The 19,282-nt window shown below is 32.2% G+C and overlaps 2 protein-coding genes across 2 annotated transcripts; one reads left to right on the top strand and one right to left on the bottom strand.

Moving 5' to 3' along the window:
• The first annotated feature begins 641 nt into the window (after positions 1-641).
• Positions 642-6,849, top strand: LOC106760411 (probable NADH dehydrogenase [ubiquinone] 1 alpha subcomplex subunit 5, mitochondrial). Its single transcript, XM_014643873.2, has 2 exons — positions 642-1,025; positions 6,439-6,849. Exons 1-2 carry the CDS (start codon positions 713-715, stop codon positions 6,633-6,635), a joined length of 510 nt encoding a protein of 169 aa, XP_014499359.1. The 5' UTR covers positions 642-712; the 3' UTR covers positions 6,636-6,849.
• Positions 6,850-7,773: 924 nt separating this feature from the next.
• Positions 7,774-11,946, bottom strand: LOC106766178 (probably inactive leucine-rich repeat receptor-like protein kinase At2g25790). The gene is made up of 2 exons (XM_014650937.2): positions 11,177-11,946; positions 7,774-7,940 (listed from the first exon to the last, which is right to left on the bottom strand). The coding sequence occupies exons 1-2, from the start codon at positions 11,934-11,936 to the stop codon at positions 7,933-7,935; spliced, it is 768 nt and encodes a 255-aa protein (XP_014506423.1). The 5' UTR covers positions 11,937-11,946; the 3' UTR covers positions 7,774-7,932.
• Positions 11,947-19,282: the final 7,336 nt, after the last annotated feature.

The following is a 19,282-nucleotide window of genomic DNA, read 5'->3' as shown; positions in this document are numbered from 1 at the left end:
ACATGACAAGGTGGAAAGTAAAAATAGNTAGGAGCCTTTTTGGTCTTGGGAGGGTTAGAACTTAAGACCAAGCACACATCCCTCCCATGCACACACAACAACCACTAGACCAAGCTCCATCCGCTGATATAATAAGCGCAGACAATTATATTTAAATACGATTCCAAACTTTTTTCGAAAATTAATATAAAACCATTATTAATTTAATTTTCTTCCCTTCCTTANATATTTCTCAACAACGTTTCACATCAAAATTTATTATCTAATACCACCAAAATTAAATTGCTTAAGGTAAGAAATCATTTTATTTATACGGGTCTTACAGTGCTGGTGCGGCGGGAGAATTCGTAGGAAAAAAGCGTAAAGATGAAAGCATGAAGATAAAAAAGAAAAAGAATAAATAGGTTATGTGGGGGTGGGAGAATATAAATATAAAATTGTATTTATAAATATAAATTTTTGCTAAAGGATAAAATTGGAATAGAAAAAATAGAGAAAAGGGTAAAAATGGAATGGGGGGTGGGGGTTGGAATTGGGGAGGTGCAGGGAGTAACTCCCTTTACAAAGCCACCCTATTTGGGCCATTTGGGCCAAGGAGTTAGAGGCCCAGTTGGTGGCCTCTCCATTTCGTACCCACCCACGCTCTCATTTCTCTGAGACTCGAACTGCATCGTGTTTGGAGACATTGCGGAGAGTGAGATCGGAAGGGAAGATGTTTCTACGAGCGGTGGCGCGGCCGTTGATGGCGAAGGTTAAGGCTTCGACGGGGATCGTGGGGTTGGAGGTGGTGCCGAACGCGAGGGAGGTGCTGATCGGACTCTACAGCAAGACGCTGAAGGAGATCCAGAAGGTTCCAGAAGACGAGGGTTACCGCAAGGCGGTGGAGAGCTTCACGAAACACCGGCTGAGCGTGTGCAAAGAGGAGGAGGACTGGGAAGCCATCGAGAAACGGCTTGGTTGCGGCCAGGTCGAGGAACTCATCGAAGAGGCTCAGGATGAGCTCAAGCTCATTTCCTACATGATCGGTATTCTCCATTGCTTCTTCTTATTTTCTTTAATTTAAATATTAGTTTATTATGAATTTCGTGCTGAGTGGTTTGTTGGATGATCCTCTGTGGGTTGTGAAATCAATTAATTCGATGGTAGAGTAGTCTGGGTTCGACTTTTGAATGTTAGTTGTATGTTTTAATTGGCAATTTTAATTTCGTTGTGATCCTTGATATTGCATATAATTGCTACACATGGGGCTTATGCGGTAGCGGTAGCAAATGTGGTCGTACACAGGATGATGTTTTTAGGTTTAGTTAAAACTTTGGTTCTGTGAAGTGACCGCTAGCAGCTCATCTAGGGCTGTTGTTGACTGTTGTGATAAGAGTATGGCTATGCTAAATCCTTTGGACCTGTATTATTCTCACATTTCCAGATTAGGATCTTTATCTTGTGTTAAAACCTTTACGTTACTTTACAGAGTTTCAAATACTTGTTCAAACATTATCATCAGTGACATTTTAACAGTAATTGTGCTGTATTTTGCTATCCTGCTCAAACATTTTGGATTGAGTCAGAGCTACGATAAAGATACTAAATGCAATATGAAAGCCAGTTAGTTCTCCATCAGTCACGTTTATCACCAACATATAAATAAGCAAAATTCCATAACATAGCTCTTTCAAAGGCGTCTATACTATACATTAGACTCTCTCCCAGGCCTATAGGAGTTTGAACTAAATGAAGGGGAGCAAAACTCCTCTTAATATATATATCCTCCTTGTCATGCAATTTTCAAGCCTGGCAATTGTTCTGCAATCACTTCCTCATTATAACTATGGTCAGTTTTCTTACTTTTCACTGCCCATGACAATTTTGTCGTTCAAACTATGAATGTGTAGTTACATCTTGTGTGCATTCCATTTTTTTATCCACAATCTGTACCTATTATGGACAATATTTATAAATATCTGTACAATGCCAAAGTTGGCAATTTTACCAATCTTTTGCAATTTGGAAATGAAATTATCGTAATGGTTAAATTTTTTAAAAATTACAAAGATGGGTACCTTCATAAATTTTAAAAAATTTGCCCATTTTGGTAATTATGTTTCCAAATTGCACCAATATTGGAAAAATCCCACCAAAGTCATGGGTAATACTTAAATTCATAATACATATATATTGTATCGGGTAGAGTAGTGATAAGTGGAAGATACTTTACCTTAGCTAAGATTTTTTTTCCTAGGAAGTTGCACTAAGTTTCATTACTGTGTAAGAATAATTAGTTATTGATTGCAAAGAATGAATATACTTGAAATAAGGAAAAACAATCCTCTAGTTTCATATAAACATTTGAAGTGTCGTTAGACATTGATTTCAATTTTCAGTTGATTTTGTGTTAAAAAGTGGATGAGTCAAATTATCGTGTGGAACAAAGTTGCATGTACATTTCATCTCCTGATTTACTTATCCCATTAAGATATATTATAGGGTCACTATATCCCCTGTTAGCCTTTTACCTATTTATGTGAGGCTTCAGCATTTGTAGTATTGGTAAATGATAATTAACAACCAATCATTGTCATTTCAACATCTGTTGTATAAAAAATCATTTTATTGCCTATATTGCCTGGTCAGGTTGTAAAGTAAGAGTATTTAATATATAATGCAGCTCGGTCAATATTAGTCTTGATGGTCCTGAATATATTTCAGTTAAGATTTGTCCAAGAGTTTATAGCCTACAAATTTTGGTGGTAGTTAGTCTTGATTATTTTGTACATGGTTATTGAATCGAGATTTGAATCATGATTATTTTGTTGCAAATTTTTTTTGTATGTCTTGGTGTGACAACTTGGTCTGGAACAACTTATGGGTTGTAATTTTAGTGCTGTTTGTCAACTTGTGTGTTACAAACACTTAAAGAGTTGGGAGAGAAACTAAAATTTTATTATTACTGTTCTCTCTTAACCTAATACATCATACTACCCTATTTATAAGGGATAGTAGTTCAACATACAAAGGAAAAACAGAGGGCTCCTAAAAAGCTTACTAGAAAAATACATTACATTTCAACACTTCTCCTCAAGCTGGAACATATAGATCATATGCACCAAGTTTGGAACATATAAATTGAATTCTAGGCCCCCTTAGATTTGGTCACAATGTCTCTGAGTTGTTCATTAGAGTTGACAAACTCAGTAACAAGTTCTTTGGATAACAACTTCTCTTTAATAAACTGACTGAGTTGTTCATTAGAGTTGACAAACTCAGTAACAAGTTCTTTGGATAACAACTTCTCTTTAATAAAATGACAGTGAATTTCTGTGTGTTTTGTTTTCTCATGAAACACTAGATTGTAGGCAATATCAAGGGCTGCTTGGTTGTCACAGTACAATTTCAGGTGCTCATTTTCACAAATTTTAATTCTTGAAGAAGTTGTCATATCCACACAAGTTCGCATGTAGTTAAAGTCCTAGATCAATATTTAACTTCAGCACTAGATCGAGCAACAACACTCTGTCTTTTACTTTTCCAAGATACTCGGTTCCCTCCAAGTAAAACACAATATCCTGTAGATCTTTGATCAATTGGAAAACCTACCCAATCTGCATCAGAATATCCTTCGATTCGAGTGCTTCCCTTTTTCTCATATAACAATCCTTGTCATGGGTTTCCTTTTACATATCTAAGGATGTGAATCACTGTATTCCAATACTCAACATGTGGATTTTGCATAAATTGACTCACAACTCCCACCCACCGGATAAGAAAGATCAGGTGTTGTTATGGTAAGATAGATGAGTTTTCGAACCAGCTTTCTATATCTCTCTGGGTGTGAGAAAGGTTCACTTTGATCTCTCATTAACTTTTGATTTGAGTCCATAGGACTATCAATGGGCTTGCAATTTGTTAGGCCTGTTTCTTCTAAAATATCAAGAGCATATTTCCTTTGTGAAATGATAACACTTTCTTTTGACTATACCACTTCAATACACTTGAGAATTAAATTGTAAAATAATTCTAGAGGGTTTGATTGATCTCTCTCATAATCTTCTATTTATAAGAATAAATTGATACAAGAGTACATGATAATTAGAGTAATCCTAGACACAATATAATTATGACAATTAGAGTAACCCTAGACACAATATAATCATGATAACTAGAGGAGGAAGACACCCCAATGCACATAATGTAAAAGGATGGGTCATAATCAAGAGAATTGTTACCTCTTGCATGGTTGAACATTGGTAATTCAATCTTCTTCACTCATTGTCTAAATTCATCGAGGGCATTATCTTGAAGGGATTTCAAACCAGAGCTGGTGCTTTTATTTTTGTGCCTCAGCATTATCTCATCGTAGAGCTTCAGCTGTTAACTAATTGGAGGGTGTTTGGTGCCATAAAGATTCCATAGCCATTCTTATCCGTCAAATCTCGTCTTCTACTTGTTCAACATGTGCTTCCATGATCTTTTGTATTTTGTCCTCTTCTATAGATAATGTTGATTACACAATCTGCCTCATTCCTCTTTTCTTTCTCTTCCTGGGTATTCACCGAGATTATTGAATGATCCAGTAGGTTGGGCCAAAAATTGTTACAAGCCAAACAATAGTGATAAAAGAGAACAGAGAAAATGAGGGCACGGTGAATTGTATGTTATTTGCAATGAAAATGAAACTACAATAGGAGGAAACCTCCATTTGCCCATGGCATAGCTCCTATAACAGACAATCACCTAATCCCCCTCCCCTTTTGCCTCATCAGACTAAATAACAGAAAATACCAAGGTTATCAAATTCGAAAGTTTACATAAACTCGTGAGAGTTGAGTAAATTCGACTCGTAAACTCGTAAAAGTTTACTTCAGATGAAAAAAATTATATAAATAATATCTTAATTCAAATAAGTCTAAAAAATTATATAACTTTAAATAAATAAAATTTATAGTTATATTGTTCATAAAGATTAATATTGTAAAACATAAATACTTAGATTATTGTCATTAATTTTGATGCATTTCATTAAATATATAACTTAAGCTCGCAGAATTGTTCCAAACTCTTAATTTTACACGATCTTACAGATTTCACAGTTGATTCTATCGAGTTTACGCAGAAAATGAGTTTACTTCCGAGTTAACTCGGAAGGAAGCCATGTCTGGGAACTCGATGAGTTTACGAGTTAACTTGAGAGTTTGATAACCATGGAAAATACTCTCCCCTCTACCAATCTCTCCACTTACTCATGCAACCTCAGCTTCTCGGTTTCCCTTTTTTCTTTTGCGCACATCCGCACTTAAACCTTCCATACCTTAGGTGTCATATGCGCCTCATGGACCAATGGCTTTTTCAGCCCATAAACTTGTTGGGCTCCCATGATGTCTATACTGCATATGTGAATGGGGGTTTTACCTTGGATAGGGTACTTTTAATTTTGCTAATCCAGTTGAGTTTTGTTCACATTTTGAATTTGGTAGTTGTTGTCTTTTCCTTTTATCACAGATGCAGCCTAGTTCACAAGTTATTTGTTATTTCTTGACAATAATTTGAACTTTGACTCTTCCTTGCTTTAATGCAAATCTATGTTTTTTGTGCATCTCCAAATTTTTGCTGCTTGATAATCATTCTCACTATTTAACAAGTAACTTGCCATTTCAAGTTTCATTATTTTTACTTAAACTAGACATTGAACTAAAACTTTCTCTATGGAATATTAAAAAATTATAATTCTTTTGAAATCCTGTCAACAACATTGTTTTCACTCTTATTAAGGATTTGGTCACTGTTTGACACAGTTAACAACCTTATGTATTTTTTTTTTCATCAGCTCCCTTGTGTGTGTGTTTTTTTTTTATTTTTTTTTATCGACATCTTAGATGTTAGTATTTTGTTAGTAAAAGAGTTGAACCCACAACTTTTTTTTACCTTTCTTTCTAAAGCCTTTAAACCAATCTTATATTTTTAAATGTTAGTGCAGAGTTGAACCCACAACCTCTTTCACTCTTCATTCCAACTTTTACTACTAAACCAATCTTATAGCTCCCGTCAGCTCCTTTAAGTATTTTAATTTTACTCTTATACATGTAATACATTCTTTATTTGGTCTCATTACATTTAACGAATTCTTAATATAGTTTTTACATGCAAAGGATCAAATTAAGAATGTGTTACACACATAAGAACCAAATTAAGAATGCTATGCCCGTTTAACAACCAAATTAACAACGTACTGCATGCATAAGCACCAAAATAAGAATTCGTAATTGTATTAACTGTGACAGAGACTAAATTGATAATGTTTAAATTTAAAAAGGATCAATTTATTGAGTCTTTTTTTTTTATTACATATAGAGACCAATTTTAGAACTGAACATATATTGAAATGTTTTTGCATCAATTGATTAGAAATATGATTGACGTATATTGAATGTATATTTTGGAGTGCAGAGTGGGATCCGTGGGGTGTTCCTGATGACTATGAATGTGAGGTGATTGAGAATGATGCACCTGTTCCTAAGCATGTTCCTCTCCACCGACCACCTCCTCTCCCTACAGAATTTCACAAGACACTAGAGGCACTTTCGTCGCAATCAGGAAAAGATATCCCTGGTGCTAGCTCTACTGAATCACCCTCCAAGACATGATTTCCACCCACATTAGATCTTTTGTTTCTCACTTTCACCATATTTTTCTTTTCTGTGTTGAACTATTGCAGTTTGCATGAACTATAACTTGAAGCAGTTTTTTTTTGGGAGAAAACCTGGGCTTCTAAAAAACTTGAATGGTTTGGAATAACAAATGTTTATTGTTTCAACTTTTCAAGTACATAATATTATGAATGGAATAATTTAGTTTACATATTCTTAATTAATATTTGATTTATTTATCTGGATTACATCACTCTCCAATATGTCTACATAAATAAAGTGAACTACTATTCCAGTCAGTGCCGGACCCTTTCTTCCCCCCAAAGGCGGCATTGAAACTGCATAATTAACGATTTTCAAACTGAGGAATTGTGTTTGGTCTATCAAAACATTCCCATCTGAATTAGACACTTTCAACTATATTATCTTTGATTAGCTCAGTTATACATTAGAAGTCAGAGTATTAGCTTTTCAAAATCGCACTTCAAAATCATGATAAGGAGTCATGTGATGAGTAAGTTAGAAATCCTGCATATTATTCTCAAGTTCTTTAATTTTAACATTTTACTTTCGGCCTTTAAACAGTATTCTTTTAGGGGTGGGAAGGGATCAAAGAGTTGAGATTTTCTTGGTTTTAAAACATTTCAAATTAGATATAATTTTTCATTATTCTATATTTTATGCGATGTTTGTTTGACATACACTCACATCCTTGCCAATATATTTCTCTACTTTCCTTTCAGTTTTAAACTCTTAACTTATTTTATATTTTCATTTCGTTATTTTATTTTTAATATTTAAGATGTATTGAATTTGAATTGATTATTTTTCAATTTAGCCTTTTATCAACTATACGTATATAACAAATTTTCACTCTCCATAAATAAGTTTAAAGTGGTCATCATCACTCTGTTTTATATATATATATATATATATATATATATATATATATATATATATATATATATATATATATATATATATATATATATATATATATATATATACATAATTTTTCTATAAAGTAATTTGTAGAATTTGTAAAATTGAAAACAAGTCACTCGTTAAAATGATAAAACTTTCCTGAGGCAAATATATGAAATGTAATTAACTGAAAAATATTTTAGACGGAAGTTTGGATGATAAGAAAAAGAAGAGTGAATTGTTAATAATATGTATGACAATTTATTTTTCACTGCAAACACAGTGCTTAATGACGTTAATAATTTAATGAAATCATTGCTTTGTCCAAGCTTAACAAGCTCAAAGGTGGAGTCGTACAAGAAGATGAGTTTCAAGTACCTGAAAATTGAAAAATAAAATGAAAAGAAGGTTAGTTCTTCGAAATGTGTACATTAAAATAAATTAACTTTTTATTCCATGTTTAAAATTTGAAGTAATAATAAGAATAATAATCAGGATAGTTAAAAAAAAACTAGAGTTTTGTAGTCATGCCAACTTTTCATCTAAATTTGAAAAAAGTTGCCCAGGACATAGTTTTATCACAAAAATAAAAAAATAAAAAATAAGTAAATAAACACTAATTCAAAATTCATGATTTAGTAATCATGCTATTTTTTTTTGTTTATCGAAAAAAAAATATAAATATAAGGAGACTTGGATGTTCTAACCCATATAGAAAAGAAAGTAAAATAAAATAACATTGCTAAAGAAAATAACTATATATACACATTTAATTGCTCTAGCGTAATAAATTGAGACCATGAACTTCAAAAGCAACTCATTGAATTGTAAAATTTGGTTCAATATTTAACATAATAATTATTTGTTAATTTTATTTTAATCAATGAAATGTTATAGAAATAATAAAAAAGGATATATGCTAATGTACTTATATTATACAGAAATAGCAAAATTATATAAAATTTATAATATTATTACCTTTTAATCTTTGTTGAGCTTAAGTAGTCTAGCAAAGAGTGCTATTTTGACATGAACAATGTCTTCTAAGTTGTTTAAGAAGTTGAAATAGGCATGTCGCCAAGAACGTCGGAATAAGATTGAGCCAAATACTATCCAGAAACTTACAACAAATCCAAATGCCATACTTATAAGAAAATCATTATTCAACAATGAATATTCATCTTCATCAACATCAACATTTGGTTCTTGTTCAGACCCACCCTCAATACACTTCTCAAGTGGTGGTCCACAAAGATCAAGATTATCTTCATAACTAGATTTATTGAAACTCTGTAATTGTGTGCCTTTAGGAATTTCTCCACTTAGATGATTATGAGACAAATCTAACACACCAAGTCCATAAATTTGAGCAAGACTTAGAGGAATTGAACCAACAAGTCGATTTCTTGACAAATCAAGAGAATCAAGTGATGTTAAATTTCCAATGTTTGAAGGAATTTTTCCAATCAAATTGTTTCTTGATAAGTTCAATGAAATCAGACCAAATAATTTCTCTATTTCTATAGGAATTTCTTCTGAGAAATGATTGCTTGAGAGATCAATGTTTTTTAAAAGTGACAAACCTTCATCCATAAACATTTGTTTCGAACCTTTCCATGTCAACCATGTATTCAAATAGTATTGATTGTAGGTCCTTAAAAAACCATTTTTCAACATATACTCATGCCTTTCATCATTCATTGAAGATGTCGTTTGAGCCATTGAAGTAAGGTTGTTTATGCATTTAGGAATATTTCCAAATAAGTTGTTCAGTGAGAGATCCAAGAGATGAAGGTTTCTTAGACAACAAACCATTAATGGTAAACTCCCAAAGAATTGATTCTTTCCCAGGCTTAATATTTGCAAATCTTCTATTGTCCCAATCCAATCAGGGATGGATCCTGATAATTTGTTTTCTGACAAATCAAGCATTACTAGTTTTGTGCAATTTCTTATGGAGAAAGGAATTCCTTCCACTAAATTGTTACTTCTCAACAACAATACTTGAAGATGAAGAAGCGATCCCATTGAAGTTGGAATTTTTCCTGAAAAGTTATTGTGACTCAAATCTAGATAAACTAGTGAGTTCAATTGTTTCCAACAATCTGGGATATCTCCAGATAACTTATTATACGAAATGTCTAAATAAATTAGAGTTGAAATTGCATCATCTCCACACAAAAATGAAAGAGGATTTGAGAATTTATTTTTTGATAAATCAAGAATTTGAGAATTCCATAAAAATAAAGGAATAGAACCTTCAAATTGATTTGATCCAAGGTGCATAGAAGTGGAAACATACATTGATGAAACATTTGGAATTGTACCTTGTAGATTGTTGTATGAAATATTCACTGTCATCACTTTTTGTAGAGGTAATTTAGCCCAAAACCATTCAGGAATAATACCTGATATTGTAGCATTTGAAATGTCAATATCGAAAAATTTATTTTGTGTCTGCAGCCAAATGGGAAATGTTGGACCTAGCTGGCAAGATCTCAAGCTTATCTGTAGTAATTGAAAAGGCGGAACCCAGTTTTGAGTAAATGCCAAGCCCAATGAGTTGTCAGATAAATCCATGTTTCGTAACTTAGACATATTGGCAAAGTGGTAGTCAGTCAACACACCCTTTAAAGAATTTGAAGAGATGCAGAGGTCCTCCAATTCAGGTGAGAATTGAATGTCCTTAGAAATCTCTCCATTTAGCTTATTTTCAGAAAGATCTAATATTTGTAAAGATGTGAATGTTGAGAAGTCAGGTAGTGTGCCATTGATTTGATTACCATCTAGATATAATTCTTGCAATGAATATCTAGCACATCCAGACAAGTGAGAGATTATAATCGGAAGCTCATCACACAAATTATTAAAAGACGTGTCCAAAGAGAACAAAGAACATGCATCCCCAAATGATTTTGGAATTCCACCTTCTAATGAATTTGACCCAACTGACAAATCCTCCAAAGTAGATGGTAACTTCACACCTTCAGGTATTGTTCCACTTAACTGATTTCCATCAAGAAGCAACGTTTTAAAAGAAGAGAATATTGAAATGTCAGACAAAGTGCCAGTGATGCGATTATATGAGAGATCCAATTCTTGCAATGAGTGTCTAACGCATCCATTGGACAAATTACCGAGAATGGAGGAAAGGTCTTCAGTCAAATTGTTTGAATATAAGTTTAAAGAATGTAAGGTGCATATATTAATGAAGGATTTCAAATCCCTGGCCTTGAAATAATTATTGGAGAGGTCAAGATGCCTAAGCGAATTCATGCGCAAGCCAAAATCACTTGATGTGGAACCCTCCAAGTGGTTAAAACTAAGGTCAAGCTCAACAAGGTTGGAAGTGATGTTTGAGACCCACCAGAATACCATTGGTGATGTGAAAGTGTTCCGATAAAGATGAAGGACAGAGAGGGAAGTAGAGAAATTGAACTTAGAATGTTTGGATGACAGAATCAAATGATCGAAAAGGCTACAATAAACTAAACTTAATTCTCTTAGTTTGGGTAGCTTTGCAATCACTTGCAACCAAGTATGAGAAATATTAAGATTTGACACAGATTCCAAAGAAAGATGGGTTAAAGAAATGAGATTTGAGAGCCACTGACCTCCGTCACTAATTTTGAGATTATCGAAATTTCCAAGATAGAGCTCATGCAATTGGGAGAGATTTCCAAGTTGAGGTGCTATATTTCCTTGAAAATCATTCCAACTGAGATCAAGATGCTGCAACTGGGAGAGCTTTCCAAGTTGAGGAGATATATTTCCTTCTAAAAGATTGTGACTGAGATCAAGATGCTGCAATTGGGAGAGATTTCCAAGCTGATAAGGGATTGAACCGTTCAGAGAATTATAAGCAAGATTTAAGTATTCCAAATTAGAAAGAGAGCCTAATTCACTTGGAATTCTTCCGCCAAAATCACAATTAGACAAGTCAAGGTATTTCAAGTTTTTGAGAGAACCAAGAAACTCTGGGATGTGAGTGTCTGGAAAATAATTAGAACTGAGGTTCAAATACTGTAATTGTGGCAACTCCATCAACGACTTGTGGATCTCTCCGCTCAGATAGCGATATTGGTAAAAGTCTCCGTGAAGGTGGAGACTTTCTTCATATATATCTCCATGAAGGTCGAGGCTTATAATATGGGAGGTGAGGTTGCTGCAGCGAATCCCCTCCCATTGGCAGCAGTGAGGAGTGCTCCAAGATGATAGCATGCCATATTCATCCACAATGGCAGCCTTGAATTGGAGGAGTGCTTCCCTCTCCTTTGGAAGGCATCTGATGTGCTGTTCTCCATTAACAACCTGCGACACCACAAACAGCATAAACATCATCAATCTTAAACCAACTGGATTCTTCATTGACATGGTTGTAGCCGTTATCATCACACACTAAAACTTATGAATAACGCAGTGAGTGTGAGTGCTCAAACTAGATTGCTATTCATATATATATATATATATATATATATATATATATATATATATATATATATATATATATATATATATATATATATATATATGACCAAACTGAAAACGACTGCGGTACCATTCTTTTTTCGAATTCATCGTTTCATTGCAACTATTTTAAAACAAATCAAACTATGACATACACAATTACAGAGCTAATTATGCTTTTCCAGAACTAAATAATTATTATTTGTATTTCTTTTTTTGTGACTTTGAATTTTATAATATTTACTTTTGCTTAAGTATTATTAAATGTAAACGATTTTTTTAAACCTATTTAATTTTTTCCGGTTCTTTCATTATTTTTTATATTTGTACCGTTCAAAAATAAATTTCTATCATAAACAATGTTTTCTTTGATAAACTTGGGAATTTTACAATTGACAATGTTTCTGTTTTTTTACTAGTTACAATATATATTTATATATATATATATATATATATATATATATATATATATATATATATATATATATATATANTATATATATATATATATATATATATATATATATATATATATATATATATATATATAATATGCAACTCTATTACAAATCAAAGTATAAAATGCAAAATTAAATTATTTTCAGAGCTAAACAATTTTTATTTGTTTTTTTTTTTCAATTTTAAATTTTGTTAACCATAATTATAACACCTCTCTTTTCTATTAACTATATTTAAGTTTTTTAGTTAAATATAATTTTATAAGTAAATTAAGAAATTATAAAAAAGGGCATTACAAAAATTAAAGAATGAATTTAAAGTGCCAACTAGTTCCTATTCATAAGTTACTTTGATAAAATTATGATCACAAACTAATAAATCATTAGATTAAACTAAAATTTTAAAGAGTATTATTAAAATATTATTTTTCATTATGATAAGTGGAATTTGCAATTGAAAGTTTATACCAGGGAAATAATTTTTGTATATTAGTATAAAAGTTAATTATGTACATATTGTCTAATTTTGAGTTGTCTTGGTAAATATTTTATTTCTGTTCAGTTAACTGTTGGATTAATACGAAAGTTTTATTCAAAATTCTTAGGATATAATATTTTATTTTGACCGTCGAGACTTCCATTTAAAGTATGTGGTTGGAGAAAATTTTTTACAATGTAAACTGACATCACCTGTCCTATTTTGAGTTACATCAGGAAGAATTCGATTCTAGTTTTGTGAAACATTTTAAATATTAATTTTATCAAATTTCAAAATATATAAAAAGCAATGAAACATGTAACTTAGCATTTTAGGCCATGAATGATAAAGACATATTTTATAATATTGTAATGACTTGTGAACTTATAATGTATGATATATGAATGAAGATGACAAAAGAAAATATTAATTTAATAGTAATATAAACTTCTATAAATTGATACTTGATAAATAGGAATGAAAATACTCTTGCTTCTTCCATGTTTGCACATTTGTTTCCATTTAAAAAAAAAGAAATAAAGAAATTATTAATAATATTTCAAAATAGTTGGGAGTGACTTAGTCTATTGAGTAATAAAATTATATATACACTTCATTTTAGGAAAACACTTTTAGTACATTAGCTTACCTTTTCTTCTTTGTTTACTTACCTGTTTGTTGTTTTTTCTTATGTTGTGATAATTATCTTAATTGTGTAATTATATGAGAATGTCTTTCTAGTTAATCCGATGTTAGGTGAAAAAGATGCAACACGTAGTCCAGTTTTGTTCTATCGTGTAATTCTTTTCCTTTTGAAAAATCTAACAACCTATTAGTGTATATGTGTATTAGTACATGTTGTAGGAATGATTGTAATATAGTAGTTATATTTTTCTATTTGTTGACTATCATTTATATAACTTTTATTCAATAGTTTTATATTATTAAATGGGATATTAGATACAATATGCAAAGATTTACATATATTTTAAAAGATTGAGAATGAAGCACAAATTATAAAGTCCACATGCATAGTTAATTGTATATCTCACTTTTGAAGAAACATAAATTTTACTCATAGATACCACTATTATAATATTTTAAAGGTTTTTTAGTGTAAAAATATACCTAAAATTAAATTAACTCTATTCAATTTATTTATATCATATTTAAAAGGTAATACAGCTATATAGGAGTTTGTATCTTGACTTCAAAATTTAATTCAGTAATTTACTGTATATAAAATAAAAAAGAATATACTTTTTAATAATTAACGATTATGACTTAAGTTTTAGATTTTTTGTTTAGTGTAAGTTTGAACTATGTTTCAGATCCGATCATTTTTTTAGTGTGATGTTGAAAAACAATTTATATATAACATAAAAACCTTAATAAAAGTGAAATACACAAGTCATTAAAAAAATATTATTAATTAATTTTAGTTGTTTATGACATTCATAGGACTTTTTACTACGTTTATACTATATATTTTATGTGAACGTTATTTTATTTAGATAGTATAAAGTAAGTTATTGGATTTATTTTATTCTTTATTTATATCTGTGCATTTATGTTCATATATTTATATTTTATTTTTATACTTATATTTCATTTTTATATTGTTCTAAACAATTATATATATCAATTGTACTCTCTCCTTATCATGGAATAAGAAATATACTATTTCATCATTTATTTTCTCATAACATGGTATCATAAGAAAATTAAATTCTTTATCACGTTCTTCCGCAACCAATTTTGTTCTTGCTTAGATCTTCATCCTCTACCTTTCGTTCTTGGCTTTCGTGCATTTTTTTCTTCTCCTTCTATGACTACCCCCTCTGTTACTCTCGCATCGTTACAAGATACAACACACGACTATTACATTCACCCTAACGAGAATCCTTCACTGGTGCTTGTTTTTCCGATTCTTGAAGGTCACAATTATCATGGATGGGCTCGCTCGATGTCTATGGCACTACAGATGAAAAATAAATTTGGATCTGTTGATGGTTCCATTCCTTGTCCAGCTGATAAAGATCCCATGGTTCCCGCGTGGAAGCGTTGCAATAATCTGATTTTATCTTGGATTAATCATTCTGTTTCTCATGAGATTGCTACAAGTATTATTTGGGTTGATTTTGCCACTGCGACATGGAAGGATCTCAAAGATCGTTTCTCCCAAGGTGATTCTGTTCAAATTTCACAATTGCATCAAGATCTTTATTCAATGCATCAATCTGACCTAAGTGTTACTGCATATTACACTAAAATGAAGATTCTTTGGGATGAACTTTGCAATTTTCGCCCAATTCCTGAATGTCAACCTTCTGCTTCTTGTTCTGTTGTTTTTAAGACAATGAAGGAATATCATGAGAATAATTGTGTTCTTTGTTTTCTTAGAGGCTTGAATGATAATTACTCTATTGTCCGCTCTTAGATCCTTCTCATGGATCTCTTGCCTTCTTTACCCAAAATTTTGTCGATGATAATTCAACATGAACGACAATCACAATAAGGAATTCTTTCTCAGCCTCCAGTCATGGCAGCACAAGTTTCTCAATCTAAACCTTCTTTTTGTACCTTCAATGGCAGAGGTAAACCCTCTCCTGCCAATGATTATTGCCGGGGAAAATCTTCATATAAAGGTTCTCAGGCTCGTTATCAAGGTTCTCAGGCTCGTTCCTCAGGGGGAAGGTTTGGTGCACCACGACAATGCACTCATTGTGGTAAGACAAACCACACAATTGATACGTGCTTTTTGATACATGGATTACCACCTAATCTCAAATCCAAAAAAGTCCACAATGTTACCACAGATTCTTCTACAACAGTTCCTTATAATGATTCTCAGGCACAGTCACATTCTTCAACTCTGGGACTTTTTCAAAAGCAAATTCAGGGTCTATTGGCACTTCTCCCTCAATCTAATCCCACAACCCCACATTCTTCCAACCTAGTGAGCTCTCATAATGTTTCCACTTCTTCTTAGGCTGAAGGTAATATCTATTCACAATGGATTTTAGACACAGGTGCTACTGATCATATATCCAGTTCTTTGTCTCATTTTATTTCTTACCATATAATTTCAACAATTACAGTATCACTACCCAACAAGAATTCTTCATTTGCTCATTTTTCTGACACAGTTTCACTTAGCCCACACCTTACTTTACATAATGTCTTATTGGTTCCCAATTTTTCAGTCAATATTATTTCGGTCACAAAGTTAACTAAATCTCTATCTTGTAAACTTAACATTTCTGAATTTTCATGTGAAATACAGGACAAGTCCACCCTGTAAATGATTGAGAAGGCTGAAGAAAGAGATGGCTTGTATGTCATGATTGTTCCTGCACCCACACCCCTTGGTTCACCAGCTGCTATTACTCCTGAGAATTTTAGTGCTTGTTCTACAATAAGACAGAACTCTATAGATATTTGGCACTATAGACTAGGGCATCCTTCTTTCTCTTGTTATACCAAATTACGTAACATGTATGCCACTTTACCCGATACAAAAACCATCACCTATTGATGCACAAAATTCCTTGGATTTTGTCACCAAAATCATTTCATCTCCATCACCTCTTTTCTCAGAAGTTATTGATCAACCCTCTTTACCACCTACAACTCCTTCTTCTATTGTTTCAGACCCTGTTAGTTTTTTTTCTCAACCTGTTTCTATTGAACCTGCCACTGCTACTCCACAAAGGAAATCAACCAGGTCAAAACATAAACCATCTTATTTGCATGACTATCATTGCAACATGTTATCTACTTCTTCCGCCACTCAGTCATCCTCAGGTACCTTATATCCTATCTCTTCATATCTCTCATATGATGCCTTATCATCTCTTCATAAATTGTATGTCTTTAATCTTTCCTAAGTTAGTGAACCTAAAACCTATAACCAAGCCATCAAACATGATTGTTGGAGAAATGCCATGGGTCAAGAAATTACAACTTTAGAAAATACCAAAACTTGGATTTTGACTGCTCTACCTTATGGAAAGCAACCTATTGGATGTAAATGGGTATACAAAATAAAGATGCATGCTGATGGGAGTATTGAACGATACAAGGCAAGGTTAGCAGCCAAAGGCTACACACAACAACAAGGCTTAGATTACTTTGAGACTTTTTCACCTGTTGTCAAACTCACAACAGTAAGATTGGTTCTAGCTTTAGCAGCTTCAAAACATTGGTATTTACAGCAACTAGATGTAAATAATGCTTTTTTACATGGGGATCTAAATGAAGAAGTATACATGTTACTTCCTTTTCTCTACAAAACAGAAAAACCAGGGCAAGTTTGCAAGTTGTTGAAGTCTTTATGTGGACTTAAGCAAACCTCTAGACAATGGAATTACAAGTTGGCGACTACTTTACTTTCTTTGGGCTACATACAATCAAAATCAGATTATTCACTTTTTGTCAAAAGTGATTATGCTCATATCACCATCTTACTTGTTTATGTAGATGACATTGTCTTAGCATGTGATGACATTAAGGAAATCCAGACTGTGAAGGCTTTATTGAATGCAAAGTTCAAGATTAAAGACCTAGGCCAACTCAAATATTTTCTGGGCTTAGAAATTGCAAGATCTCAACAGGGCATTAATTTGTGACAAAGGAAGTATGCTCTAGAGTTACTTGAAGATGCAGGATTGTTGGAATGTCAACCTGTTCCTACTCCTATACAACCAAGCACAAAATTTTCCAAGACAGAAGGCAAACCCTATTCAGATGTGCATGCCTATAGAAGACTTCTTGGCAGGTTATTATATCTAACCAACACAAAACCAGATTTATGTTTTGTTGTTAGTACTCTCAGTCAATTTCTTTCCAATCCTTTGGAAGACCACTATGCACCAGCAATAAAGATCCTGTGATATATCAAGAACAATCTAGGACAAGGATTATTCTTTCCCTCCAACACAAAACATGCTCTCAAGGCTTTTAGTGATTCTGATTGGTCTACTTGCCCTGACACTAGAAGGTCTGTGACTGGTTTTAATGTGTTCTATGGTGCATCCTTAATCAGCTGGAAATCCAAGAAGCAAGGTACTATATCTAGATCATCAACTGAAGCAGAATGTAGAGTCTTAGCTTCCACAACATGTGAAATTCAGTGGCTTCTGTATTTGCTCCATGATTTGAAACAACCTCTACTACAACCAGTTCCTCTGTTTTGTGACAATCAATCTGCTATACAAATTGCACAGAATCCAACCATGCATGAGAGGACAAAACATATTGAAATTGATTGTCATCTCATAAGGGATAAAGTTCAAGCTGGTGTAATTAAGCTCATGTCTATTTCTACTTCAACACAACTTGCAGACATTCATACTAAAGCTTTGCATCCAGCATAATTTCAATCTTTATTGTCCAAGCTGAGCATTAAGGACATATTTGTGCATTTATGTTCATATATTTATATTCCATTTTTATACTTATGTTCCATTTTTATATTGTTCTAGACAATTATATATATCAATTGTACTCTCTCCTTATCATGGAATAAAAAATATAATATTTCATCATTTCTTTTATTATAACACAAGTAAATGGAAAAACTTTAAAAAAGACTTTAGCAATCCCGTTTCATACGTGAAATTTTTTGTAAGTGCATTGTCGCTTATATCACATTCCACAAAAGGAAACAAGAAAGAAGACTTAACAGTGCATAGTGGGATGGTCCCTTATACCACTTTCTCCAAACAAAACAAAAAGACTTTTAAAATTTCATATGTTCAATCAACCTCAACTCAATTTAACCATTCAATACTCAATACACTTTAATAAACCAAAACNAATTCTTCTCCAAAATCTCAAATTTCAATTAAAACTGATTTTCTATTCAAACATCTCCCTTACAAGATTCTCATCAATTTTATAAATCACACACATACAGAAAATTAGTCATACAAAAATGAATCACAACATCCACATGCATAGTTCATTGTATATCTCGATTGAAGAAACCATAAATTTTACTCACAAAAACAAAAAAGATGTATTGGTCCCTTATATCACATTCTACAAAAAGAAACAAAAAGACTTAATTATTCTCCAAACAAAAATTCTTAACAAAATGTGAAAAAATAAAAGAAAAATAAAAAAAATGGTATCGTCATTTGAAAACCTTTAGATGTAATTAATTAGGAGTTAGACAAGGAAATATTATGGATAATGGTATCTTCAAATTTCACTCAAATTAAACACGTTCCATATTATAAAACTTCCAATGTCAAGAAATACTGCACAGAGTATATTCTAACAAATATGATGCATAGTTCATCGTATATCTC

The sequence above is a fragment of the Vigna radiata genome, chromosome 1 (assembly GCF_000741045.1).
Source record: "Vigna radiata var. radiata cultivar VC1973A chromosome 1, Vradiata_ver6, whole genome shotgun sequence".
NCBI classification, from domain to species: Eukaryota; Viridiplantae; Streptophyta; class Magnoliopsida; order Fabales; family Fabaceae; genus Vigna; species Vigna radiata.
The sequence above is the reverse complement of the archived record's forward strand: the minus strand, read 5'-3'. Positions and strand labels throughout refer to the sequence as shown.

Excerpts from the sequence above, each read along its gene's own strand:
- LOC106760411 (XM_014643873.2), top strand. The coding sequence starts at position 713 with ATGTTTCTACGAGCGGTGGCGCGGCCGTTGATGGCGAAGGTTAAGGCT. Across the intron at positions 1,026-6,438 it reads GCTCATTTCCTACATGATCG|AGTGGGATCCGTGGGGTGTT; the intron begins GTATTCTCCATT and ends TTTGGAGTGCAG.
- LOC106766178 (XM_014650937.2), bottom strand. The coding sequence starts at position 11,936 with ATGTCAATGAAGAATCCAGTTGGTTTAAGATTGATGATGTTTATGCTG.